Source organism: Pelodiscus sinensis, chromosome 23 (assembly GCF_049634645.1).
Source record: "Pelodiscus sinensis isolate JC-2024 chromosome 23, ASM4963464v1, whole genome shotgun sequence".
NCBI classification, from domain to species: domain Eukaryota; kingdom Metazoa; phylum Chordata; order Testudines; family Trionychidae; genus Pelodiscus; species Pelodiscus sinensis.
The window spans coordinates 15,841,533-15,854,384 of NC_134733.1; the positions used below are offsets into that span (position 1 = coordinate 15,841,533).

The following is a 12,852-nucleotide window of genomic DNA, read 5'->3' on the forward strand; positions in this document are numbered from 1 at the left end:
AGTAGCTTTTCTTCGCTGTCAGCACCACCACAGAGTAAGCTCGCAGTTCAGCTCTAACCCACAGTCGATCAGACTCAGCTCTAGTTCTCCTCCAACGGCGTTCTAGCCATCGCACAGACTGTTTTGCTGCCATCAGCTCCCCAGAAAACCAGGGAGCAAACTTGGCTCGACTGGTCCAAAGCGGGCACTTAGGAGCAATCATATCAACTGCCCGGGCTACCTCGGTGTTCCAAGTATCAACTAGGGTATCTACAGGACCATTCGCCATAATGGCTGAACAATCCTTCGGGGACCTCAGAAAACCCTCCGCCTCTGTGGAGGGGAAGATCAGCAGATAGTCTAAACTTGACCAGGTAGTGATCAGTCCATGACAAAGGGAGTGTAGCCACATCCCTTATCCCAAGAATTCTAACACCCGCAGTCCAAAAAATCAAATCGAGGGTATGACCTGCAACATGTGTTATACTCTCATCCACGTCCCTTACTCACAGAAGCACGCATACCAGATGTTAACTGGGGCACCCTCTGAGTTTGATTTAGCGGGTCTTAATTAGACTTGCTAAATCGAACTTTGAAAGATTGATCGCAGCAGTGCTGATCTTCCATTTAGGGTTAAGATGTTTTCCAAGACGGGTGGCATCTTGTATCGTTTTCATTGTGTATAGAACAGAGATAAAGTGTGTGTGTGTGTGTGTGTGTGTGTGTGTGTGTGTGTGTGTGTGCATGCATGTGTGTGTGCATGTGCGCACACACACACACACACACACACATGCACACACACATGCTTTGGGTGGATTGGGACTGACATGTAGACCTGAACTCAGGTTCAAATTTAGCAGTGACACAAGCACAGATCCAAATAAAGCAATGGAGCTCTCTGAATGGAAACTGTAATTTATGACAGTTCCATTGCCTAGGGACTCTGAACTGGGAACATTTGTTTTCTCTGAACCATGTCTCAACCACCGGTGGCTGAAATGTCTCCAGAGTTACAATCACTCACAGTTATGAATTTTCCCCCTGATCAGAACCATGAAACCCCAAGCCTGGAATTGATTTTTTCCATCAATAATAAGTCCTTAGATGAGCTGTTAGATTCGCCAGAAGTGGAAGTGTTTCTTGAACCAGATATAAAGTAAATGGGCCACTATGCAAACTTCTCCCATGTCCTATAGCTGTGTTCAAAGCTGCTGGTTTGGACTGAAATGTATTGGTGGAGCCAGATGTATAAGGAAGAGCCACGTGGAGAAAACTTACTCAGGCCAGGTTTACACTAGGGCTATGTCTAGACTGCAAGCCTCTTTCGAAAGAGAGCGTCTAGACTGCACGCGGAACTTTCGAAAGAGCAAGCCGCTTTTTCGAAAGAAAGCACCCAGTGAGTCTGGATGCTCTCTTTCGAAGAAGCCCTATTTACATTCAAGAACGCCTTCTTTCGAAAGAAGCACTTTCGAAGGAAGGCGTTCTTCCTCGTGAAATGAGGTTTACCGCCGTCGAAAGAAAAGCCGCGTTCTTTCAATTTAATTTCGAAAGAACGCGGCTGCAGTCTAGACGCAGGTGAAGTTTTTTCGGAAAAAGGCTACTTTTCCCGAAAAAAACCCTGAATCTGGACACAGCCTAGGGGATAAGTCCAAATTAAGATACACAACTCCAGCTACATTAATTGGGTAGCTGGAGTCAACATTCCTTGATTCCAGCTTTGGCGCCATCCCCACAGAAGAAGGGAGAAACACTCCTGCTGACTTACTCCTTGCAGAGAGTAGGAGTACCGACAGGGGTACCCTCAGCATTAAATTTAGCAGGCCCTTACTAGACCCGCTAAATCGAATGCCAGAAGATCGATTTCCAGAGCCTGGATCCACAGGTAAGTATAGACATGGGTCCAATCAAGAGCACTGAGATAAAGCCACCAAAATAAGATAATTTAAAAAGAAACAGAAAACAGCCCCACAATTGTTCTCAATCTCTGCTAAATTCTAGTCAGCTTTATTGATATATTAATCTGAGCGAATGTTTATTTTACCTTTACAAAAGGTCACAGTAAGATTTTTTTTAAAAATACAGAGCGAAAAGGTAAATGCAATGCACAGAATGACAGCTTCCAAGCACTCCCACCGCAGGGAGCAGCAACAGCCTTTGCTTTGCTGGCAAGCTGGAACAGGGAGGATATCTACTTTAACCGGATCCAGGGAACTCCCATGAGAGCCCAGAGCAGTAACTGTGCCAGAAAACCATCCTTTTGGGCCCATTCCCTCTGGCATCTCTATTTCACCCACCTCCCACCCTCACTATGGATCTCTGCATTCCCCAGAAGGAGCAGAACAAGCCTCTGTCTCTTCCTCATTTTTATAATTGTGCTGATGTGTTTTAGCCCTGCCAGGGCAAGTCATGTTAAATGTATCAGAATTAATGGGGAACTGATCAAATGTCACATGGTGGAGGGTGAAGGAAGCAAGACTGTATTGGTTTTCCTGAGCAAGAATGACACTTTGAATCTTGGTCTGAAAGGCATTTGGAAAGCATCAAATGCTGTACAGAAACCAGCCACACAATGCCTCTATTACAGATAGGGAAACAGGGACATTGATTAAGTGACTTGCCTGAGGTCATGCAGAAAAACAGTTGCAGCATTAGGAGTCTGGACTCCTCATCCTGCGCAGTGTGATAACTCTACAGTCCTTTCCACTTGGGCTCAGTCTACACTGGCACTTTATTACGCTGTAAGGCTATGTCTACACTGCACCCCTTTTCCAGAAAAGGGATGCAGATTAGACACTTTGGAATAGGCAAATCCGCGGGGGATTTAAATATCCCCCATGGCATTTGCATTAACACGGCTGCTGCTTTTTTCCGGCTTGGGGATACGCCGGAGAAAAGCACCAGTTAACGTGATTCTCCAGAAAATAAACCCTTTTCCGGAGGATCTCTTATTCCTAATTGAAAGTAGGAATAAAAGATCCTCCGGAAAAGGCTTTATTTTCCAGAGAATCATGTCTAGACTGGCGCTTTTCTCCGGCTTATCCCCAAGCCGGAAAAAAGCGGCAGCCATGTTCATGCAAATCCCACGGGGGATATTTAAATCCCCCACGGAATTTGCAATTGCGATGTGCTACCTTAGCATCCCTTTTCCGGAAGGGATGCCAGTGTAGACACAGCCTAACTTTCTAGCTCAGGAGTATGGAACTCTGCCCCACCCCACAAATGCAGCAAGTTACAGCGCTGTAAAGCATCAATGTGAACCAGGTTCTGGTGCTGGGAGCCGTGCTCTCAACCCTGTTAGCTACTCCCCTTATGGATGCGTTTTACATAAAGTTTACACTCAGTGGCAGTATGATAGTGGCACACTGAAATATGGGAAAGTGCCGGTGTGAGGAACTCAACAATCAGCCTGAATGATTATTGAATGTGCGGTCAGGAATTGTACAGGTTGAACCTCTTTAGTCTGGCACTCTCTAGTCCATCAACATCCATGGTCCAGCATGATTTCAGCTAGCCGGCAGTCCACTTATTGTGGCTGTGGCCAAGTTTCCCATAAAGTTTGTTTGCAGCCACCAGTCCTGGTTCTCAGTGTTCTGTGCTGTTATTTAGCTCTAATATACCCCTTAATGTCTTCTAAGAGCCCAGGAAGCAATGGAAGTGCTGGTAATGCTGCTAGACAATATTGACCTCCTACGGTCCAGCACATTCTCTGGTTCAGCCTAAAGAGGTTCAACCTGTAGAGACAAATAGAACTGCTTTGAAAATACTTCCCAGCTGAGGAGAGTCCTCTGTTGAGCAAGCCTCATCACTGGGACTTCATTCATTTATTTTTACTTGTCTGGACAGCTAAATATAACAAATGTTATTATCATTTAATAAGAAAAATGAAATTTCTCTTTACCACGCATTCAAATTTCCAGTGCTTGTCTTATCAGCGTCACTTCCTTATCTCCCCAGACATCAGAGGAGGAAACTGACATCCTGGTTTGAGGTAGGTGGTATTTGCATTTTCTTTATATGAAGTCTGACTCAGAAGCTCAGGTTCAGGGAGCTTTTAGTCATCAAGAGATTTCGCTCCAAGGTTATTGTTCTTTCCTGGAAGCAGACGGGGGAGGTGGAGGCAGAGTGGGAAACTACATAGCCATCTGATGGTTGACACCGAGTCTTAGCCAGAGACCCACATCTTCAGCTGACACAAATCAAGGTAGCTCAGTAGAAAGAGGAGGAGACTCCCAAAGATTAGGAGTTGGCCTTTTAAATTGAATTAAATGATGGGGGGGGAGGGGCACTCATGCTACCAGTGTTGGTTCCCTGTGAAAATCTGAGGTTCTAGCTTAATATAATTTCTCATAAAACTTCTGGGGCAAGAGCATCAGCTGGGGTACATCAGCGTGGCCCCACAGAAATCACTGGTCACATCCATTGCACTTTGCCAACTTATACTAGATGAAGAGGTAAACTTGGAGGCACAATTTTCTCTTGGCTTTGCCCCAGAATACAAGTCCTGGCTTTGTTGGGTTTTCCCTATTCTTCTTCTGGTTGCTGCAGAAGCTGGGGAGGATAATTTACAAAGCAATAGCTTCACAGTTGGGATTGCCCAGACCTCAGGTGGGAGTTTCTGTTTTTAATTGACTATCCCTCAAATAAAAATGGCTTCACGGGAGAAAATCCTCCATGGAAACAAATATTCTCTGAGGTGAGATGCCCCCGTGTTTTCCCCTAGCTAACCCACAGCTCTTGCTCTGCTGAACAACTCTCTGCAAGGGCCTTTCTTTGATTGTCCCCACAGCGGGGCTCAGAGACACTGACGCGCAGCACCAGTCTCCGACTGGAAACGATACAGGGACAGGAGGTTTGTGAAGAAATTCGCACCTTCCACACAAGCATCCAGGAAATCCTGTTTCCACCACAGAGAGCAAAGCACTTCACACAGTCAGATGGAACTCCCCTTTCCACCTACAGATGGAAGGCAATTCAGCACGAGAGGAATGAAAGTATGGTCGAGCGCTGTATTGCACACTCTATATGGCCCTTCAGCCACACTTCATGTAAACCCAGCAGGCACATCTGCCAGACTGGCAATGCAAATGATGAAAACTACAATGAAGTTCCCCAGGGACATATTGTCATGTCCAGGACAGAGGCCTCCTACAGGGACCCTGACACTCCATGGAAATGTAACTTGAGAAGGGAGGAACCTCAGGGTCATGAGCAAGTGATGCCTAGGGAAATAATCAGATCTGGATACACTGGTCCCAGACTGAGTCCAAAAGACCCTTGACTCAGAGAAGGGGGAACATGCCGCTGGGGCTCTGGCTGCATGAAATGTCACCTTGCGCTGGTTCTTCCTCAATTTCTAACACAAAGTCGGTTCCCAAAGCCCGCTTTTCAGCGCTAGGTTTAAAATTGCACCTTTGCCCCCTTTCCATTTCTATGTTTAAAAAGACAAGCCCGGCTCTGCTCTGCTTGTAGCAGCTCGCACACCACCTTGCAGCTTCAGTGTGGCTCCACAGAGGAGCAATAGGAGGGTTTTCCGTCCACGGTTTTGCCTCCATGTTCTTCCTCTGGGAACTGGCAACTGTAGGAGTCTTCGACCAGGGTGCATGCAGGCATCAGGTTGGCATGGTCAGGCTCTGCCCAGGGAATGAGCAGATGTTAGGGTTGCGGTTGTAAGGAACAAAGCCGTGCACCGAGGAAGCAACATTTCATGGGGAGGCCTGACAGGTGCCCCACATGTGGCGATGAATGAGCCCACACTTGCTGCTCAGCCTGAGGAGTTAGGGTTTTGTATCACCTCAGAGCTTGGAATGAGTCCAGGTGACATCCACAAACATCTGAGCTGCGGCAACCCATGTGGAAAATCCATGTGAACACCTCAACCCAGTGGCTAGTACCACCTGCTTTGAAGTGCCTGCCCGGAAGTAGAACACATAGGGAACCCACAGGCCAGGCACTCTGCCAGGGATTGCCTCATTTCTGCCTTCAAATGGCTGAATCATCAGCCTGGAAGGACATGTCTGGCACGTTGTAAATAACACTGGGGCAGATTGACACTCAGGGTGTGTCTACACTGCAGGGAGCCCCTTTGTGGCAGCGAGTCTCAGAGCCTGGGTGATAAAGTAGCAGTGTATACATTCGGGCTCTGACTCCCTCCCCCCACACTGGCTTTTGGAGCCCAGGCTGAGCCCTAACTCTACCCTGGTCCTCTTCGCCCGGCAGCGGGAGTCCCGCAAGTCCAGCAGTTGACCCAGGCTGTGACACACTTTGCCAAGGGGCTTTTTCTTGCAGTGTAGACATACTCTAAGGTCCCTTTGCTTTGCTCAGACAGGGTGAGGAAGTCTTCGACTATGTGTGAATGTGGTTACTCCCACTTACAAGCCTCACTGCACTTCTGCCAGGGTGTCATTGCACTTAGTGCAAATGAAAATTTGACCCTCGGTGGTGGGAGGGGGGCTCTGTTCTATATAGAGACCAAGATTCTGAACTAGATTATACTTTTCCAAGTCCTGGCCATATAATCTCTGCTTGTTTCTTCCTCGCACACACACTCACTCTGCAGGCCACAAATACTTGTGCACACAGTCTGATCACACAAAACCAGCTCCCCTGCCGCTTGCTGCTATGTAAGCAAACCGAGAAGCAGCACCTCTACCTCCAGAGAGTCTGCTTCATTGACACACATTGCATCTGTAGCCACACAGCCCCCATTACTCTCCAAAGGGTTGCCAGATGATTTAGCAAAAAATACCGAACACCCTCCCCTCCAAAAAAAACCACTGGGGAAAAAATTCTGTTGAGAAAAAAAAGGGAGGAGACCAAAATTGTTGAGCCAAAAAGAAAAGAAAAGAAAAAGGGGGGGGGGGGGGGACCCGAGAACTGTAAAACAAAACAAAAAATTAAATTTTTTTTTAAAAAAAAAACCCAGCATTGCCCCTTTAAGAAATGCTTTTGAGGCTTTTTGCCCTAACAGGCTGCCGGCGGCCGTCCGCCATCTTGTCTCCCTGCTCCGGGCTGGACAGCTCCCCTGCGGAACCCGATAAGCACCCGGGATTTTCGCCTCCTGGCTGGGAAAAAATCAGAAAATACCGGACATTTTAGGTGTCCGGGTCAATACCGGACACCTGGCAACCCTAGCTTTCTATAACTCTGAGCAGCTCTCTGTCCTAAGCATATCTCCCTTTGCAATAGCCCTCTGCAGAAGGGAGGGGAAGACAAATGCACAGACAGGTTTAGGCGAGGTCTACACTGCACTCAGACATGCGACTCCAGTAGACATACGCATGTGAGCTTTAATCCAGCCAGCATAGCTAAAAATAGCAAGGAAGACTCAACAGCACGAGCTTGCAGTGCAAGTACATATCCACTTGCACAGCCTGCATGGAAGTGCATGCTGCCATACTGAATGCTATTTTAAGCCTTACTACCAAAGTGACAATCACACCTCTGACTGCAGTGTAGACATAAACTGAAGCTGCTCACCCAAGGTCACATCTGAAGTCAGTGGTGAAGCAGGGATTTGAGCCAAGTCTACCAAGCCCTAGGCTAGGACCTTGCCCTCTGACCCATCCCTTCCTCCCTTCAGCTGCACTGACCTTCGATTATGAGGAGTTTCTCTTTCTTCAGGGTCCATAAGCAAAGGTGGAGGAAGAAGGTCATCAGGATGAGAATGAATATGCCCAGTGCAGCCAGTATTGCCAGGATGGTGGTGTACTTGGGATCTGAGGAGGAGGGGGAGTGAAATGAAATACATGACCACAGATAACAGTGAAACCACAGCTTCCAAGGAAATGAAAGAGAGGTGCTTAAGTCAGACAGGGAACCACGAAACTGGCAAAGCCATTAAGCAGGGAAAACCACAGAACAGGTTATTAAGCACAGAACTGGCCAGTGATCGTGTGTGCAGGAGATCATTGTTTATGGATAGCATGATGATCGCTACCTTGCTTAAACATGGATAGCATGCATGATTCCTACATTGCTTAAACACGGATAGCATGCATGATCTCTGCATTCTTTAAACATAAATAGCATGCATGATCTCTGCATTCTTTAAACACGAATAGCATGCATGATCGCTACATTGCTTAACCACAAGGCATCCATCTCTTTCCATAACGATGACCTAGTATGTCTACAGCACTTCCGCCTCATCCATTTACCTTTGACTTCAATAGGTGCAAGTCAAAGCCCGCCCAAGGTTTCCCTGAAGGAAGACAACATACAATGGATCAAACATTCACCCCAGTTGCAGCTCTAGTGAAGTCAACGAGGTAATCTGGTCCAATATAATGAAAGATATCTGCAGTCGAGAGGCTGGGTGCCAGAGTTCCCTCAGCTCCAATGACCTATGACAGTTGAGGATTCTGAGTACCTCACCAGAGATGCCTGGTACCTGTCAGGATGAGGCCCACTATTTTTTTCTATCTGGAACTTGAATTTCCAGGTTCTGCTGCTCATTCACATCTCGGTGAGTGGGGCCCACAAGGGGCACGTGGTGGGGAGCCAGAGACAGAAGGAAGTTTAAACGTGGGTGACTAACTGCTAAATTGTGTCTCTTGAGAAAGCCCAATTAAAGAGCAGCAGATGCCGGATGGAAAACTCTGCGCAGCTGTTTGCTAAGGAACCATTCTCTTACCACCCCTGCATTTCTCCTCCTGGCCCTTTGAGGGTTGTTATCAATAATGTTCCCTTGATGTTCAAATCTGCCCTGCTCAGCAAGTTGTGCTGCTTCAGAAATACTGCAGAAAATTCAAGGGTTATTTCCATGCCAAGAAACCATGATGGCACAAACCCAGGATCATGCTTTTGTCTGAGGGTCACAGTCAGTGTTCCCTCTAAACCACAAGGCAGCAAAGCCCTGCAGCTGCTTAAACCCTGAGCCCCTGACTGGGTGGAGCTGATTAAGCAGATGTGGGGCTGTGCTATCATGCAGTTTAGGAACACTGAGGAAACATTGGTCACGTTCTTAAATGCCTCGAGGAAAGGAAGAGTTTGAAGTAAACGGTCCATCACCCAGGATATACCTTGCTCCCCAGGTAGGGGCACATCTCTGGAAATTCCACATTCTACATTATGGGTAAAATTTCCTGGTATGATTGTTCGTAATCCAGAATTCTCACATCTAAGAAAAAGAGAAAGCATTGTTCAGAACAACTCTCTACCTGTTTTTGCCGCCCTCCGCCCACTTCCTCCTTCTCTCCCCATCCCCCATCTCTCTTTCCTTTACTTTTTTATTTGCTTAGTTTACAGGTGGCCAAAGTACACCTGCCCCCATCGGATACACTGGACAGGTTCTGCTGAGAAGTTAATTGATCTTTAATCCCACCCAGGCCGACTTTCAAACCATATCCACACTTGCGTAAGTTTGTGGCTTTGACCTGAAAGGAGGTGAAACACAGAGGTTTTTTGTCTTCATTGAGTTTCACTTTAAGATTGGTTAGGTATAAAACCAAAGAAAAGATTTATGTGGTAACCTGCCAAGGAAAAACTCCCGTAATCCTAACACAGCAGACTCTTAGATAATTCATTACGGTGGCTTTCAATTTTTAGAAAAATTAAAAATTAGCCACATGGAGTATGTATCATGAATGCCCCAAAAAAGAGATCTATCCATAAATACATACTTAGTCCAAGGCTTGCAACAGCTGTTCACAGTGTCAGAATAAGTTCCTTTTTTACATGGTTCACAGGTGAATTTGAAGTGATCAGTGCCTAGGAGACAAAAGAAAGAAGGTTACTTCTGGGGAGCCTAGGATGACAAATAGGGTCTATCTTCAAGAATTTGAGCATCAACATGGAGAATGAAGAGGAGAGCTAATAACTGATGACATCAAGAAAGTTGAGGAGTTTAATGGAGACCAAATATTCAACACAATTAATATTAACAAGAAGGAAGGCATTCAAGTCAAAATAGGGAAAGAATAGGTTAAAGAATATTTACATAAATTAAATGTATTTAGCTGGCAGGGGCTGATGAAACTCATTCTAGGGTATATAAACAACTATCTGAAGCAATCTCAGAGCCATTAGCAGTTATCTTTCAAAACTCATGGAAGAAAGGTGAGGTGCCAGAAGACTAGAAAAGGGCAAACGCAGCACCTGTCTTTAAATAAGGAAACAAAGCTACCTAGGAAATTATAGACTGGCCTTCTTAACTTCAGTACCTGGAAAGGTACTGGAAAGAATAAATAAGCAGCCAGTTTGTAAGCACCTGGAAAATAGAAAGGTTATAAGGAAGGACCAGAATAGATTTGTCAAGAATAAATCATGACTAATCAATTCATTTTCTTCTTTGTCCAGACCTAGTGCACAGGTGGGAAGCAGTAGACATGATATATCTTGATTGTAGTAAAGCACACTGTTGTTTTGACACAGTCCCACATAATATGCTCACAAGCAAACCTGTGAAATGTGGTTTAGATGAAATGACTATAAAGCATCAACACAACTGGTTGAAGGACCATACTGAAAGAGAAGTTATCAGTGGCTCACTGCCAGATTGGAAAGGTGTTCTACAGAGATCCAGAGATTTATTCAATATTTTCATTAATAGCTCAGATAATGGAGTGGAGAGTATGCTTATAAAGAATGCAGATGACACCAAACTAGGAGAGGCTGCAAATACTTTGGAGGCCAGGATAAGAATTCAAAATGACCATGACAAATTAAGAGAACTGACCTAAAATCAACAAGATTAAATTCAGTGAAGACAAGGGGAATGTATTTCATTTAGGAAAGAAAAATAAAACGTGCAACTACAAAATGGGGAACAATTTGACTAGGTATTAGCTCTGCTGAAAAGGAACTGGGGATTATACGGGGTCACAAATTGAATATGAGCCAACCACGTAATGCAGATGTGAAAAGAGGCAGTATTCTGGGGTCACAAGGTATATTAACCAGATGGTATGTCAGACATCCAAAATAATTGTCTCATTATACTCATCCCTCTATTTGTTCAGACCTCAGTTGGCATGCCCTGTCCAGTTGTGAGTGCCACATGTTTGGAAGGATGTGAACAAACTGGTCAGAGTCCAGAGGAGAGCAACAGAGATGAGAAAAGGGTGAGAAAACTGGATCTATGAGGAAAGGTTAACAAAATGAGGCAAGTCTAGATAAATGAGAACTGAGGGGGGCCTGAAAGCAATCTCTCAATATCTCATGAATATCTCAACACTTGTTCTCCATGTCCAATGAAAGCTGGACAAGAAGTAATGGGCTTAATCTGCAGCAAGGGAGATTTCAATTAGATATCAGGACACCTTTACAAATTCTGAAGGTAGAAAAATGCTTGGACTAGCCTTCCAAGGGTGTTTTAAGGAATCTCCATAACTGGAGATTTGTGATCATTGATTGGACCAACACCTGTCAGGCAGGGCCATCCTTAGAATGCACGGGGCCCTATGCATTCCCCCATAAGCCTTTCTATGTGACTTGCTTTTGCTCCACTCATCTGAAGAAGTGGGTTGTGCCCACAAAAGCTCTTGATAAAAGCTCTGTCTCCAGAGCCATTTAAATAATCACCGCTTCATTTAAATTAAAATGGCTGCTGCGCTGTGCCGCGCTGTTTGGCGGCACAGCGCTGTAGTCTGAACGCTCCGCGGTCGACATCAAAGGCATTTGTCAACCTCCCCGTTATGCCTCATGGGATGAGATTTACCAGGGAGGTCGACAAATGCCTTTGATGTCGACTACGGAGCATCCAGACTACAGTGCTGTGCCGCCAAACAGCTGATCGGCTCAGCGCGGCAGCCATTTTAATTTAAATGAAGCAGCAATTATTTAAATCACCACTTCATTTGGGTATGTCTAATAAACTAATCTACATGGCTCTGGCGACAGAGCCATGTAGTCTAGACATACCCTAAGGTGCTACAGGACCACTCATTTCCCTGAAGAGGGAGGTTCCCTTAGATTGGAGATTGGTCCCCTACGAGGAGGTGGCAGGAGCATTCTTGTCTGGGATGCCACAGAGAGAAAATGAAATAACGTTTGGTTCGGGTCAAACAAAATGTTTTGTTTCCATCATTTCAAAATGTCCCATTTTGATTTTGACCTTGCCCTCCACCCTTTTTTTAGTCTAAATCAGGGGTGGGAACTGGCCTACTGGTTCATTTCATGTGGCAGGTGGCAAGACTCCACACTGTGGGCCAGAAGCCCCAAGCCTTGGGACCCCCGGCAGGGCCAGAGCCATGAACACCGGCTCAGTGGCATGTCCCTGCATCCCCTTGTCAGAGGAGCAATCAGGGATGCTCTGTGTACTGTCCCCACCCGCAGCAACAGCTCCATAGCTCCTATTGGCCAGGAACTGTGGCCAAAGAGAGCTGCAGAGGCGGCATCTGAGGGCATGGTAGCACGTACTGCACAGAGCTGCCTGTCTCTCCCAGATAAGGAATGGACGTCGCAGCTGCTTTGGGAAGCAGCGTGGAACCAAGGTGGGCAGGCAGGAACTCCACCTTACTTCTACTGCGCCACTAACTGGGAGCTGTCTGAGGTAAGCACTGCTCGACTGGAGCTCGCACCCCAACTTCCATGCCCCAGGTTGGAACCCTCTCCCACTCCCTAGCAGACCTCACCCCCACCAACCCTGAGCCCCCTCCTGCACCCAAGCTGCCTCCCAGAGCCTGCACCCTGAACCTCTCCCTATACTCCAGCCCCCTATCTCATTCCTGGCCCCACCCCACAGCCCGCAACTCCAGCCAGAGCCCTTACCTCCTCTCACACCTCAACTCCCTACCCCAGCCTGGAGCCCCACTCCACACTCTGAACTTCTCATTTCTGGACCCACCCCTAGAGCCAAAGAGAAGCCCCAAGATTCCTGACTCATGGGGCTCTGTGTGGGCCCTGACTGATTTTTTTCTGTGGATCAGCGGCCCT

The 12,852-nt window shown here is 46.5% G+C and overlaps 1 protein-coding gene across 1 annotated transcript in view; it reads right to left on the reverse strand.

Moving 5' to 3' along the window:
* Window positions 1-2,967: 2,967 nt before the first annotated feature.
* The window catches only part of TNFRSF18 (TNF receptor superfamily member 18), a 42,393-nt gene continuing 32,508 nt past the window's right edge, over window positions 2,968-12,852 (reverse strand). Inside the window, exons 5-8 of the mRNA XM_075906350.1 lie at window positions 9,600-9,687; window positions 9,000-9,097; window positions 7,569-7,694; window positions 2,968-5,609 (exon numbers count right to left, since the gene is read on the reverse strand). Of these exons, the coding sequence (XP_075762465.1) occupies window positions 5,473-5,609; window positions 7,569-7,694; window positions 9,000-9,097; window positions 9,600-9,687 (449 nt within the window). The 3' untranslated portion in view covers window positions 2,968-5,472. The remainder of the gene's footprint in view (window positions 5,610-7,568; window positions 7,695-8,999; window positions 9,098-9,599; window positions 9,688-12,852) is intronic.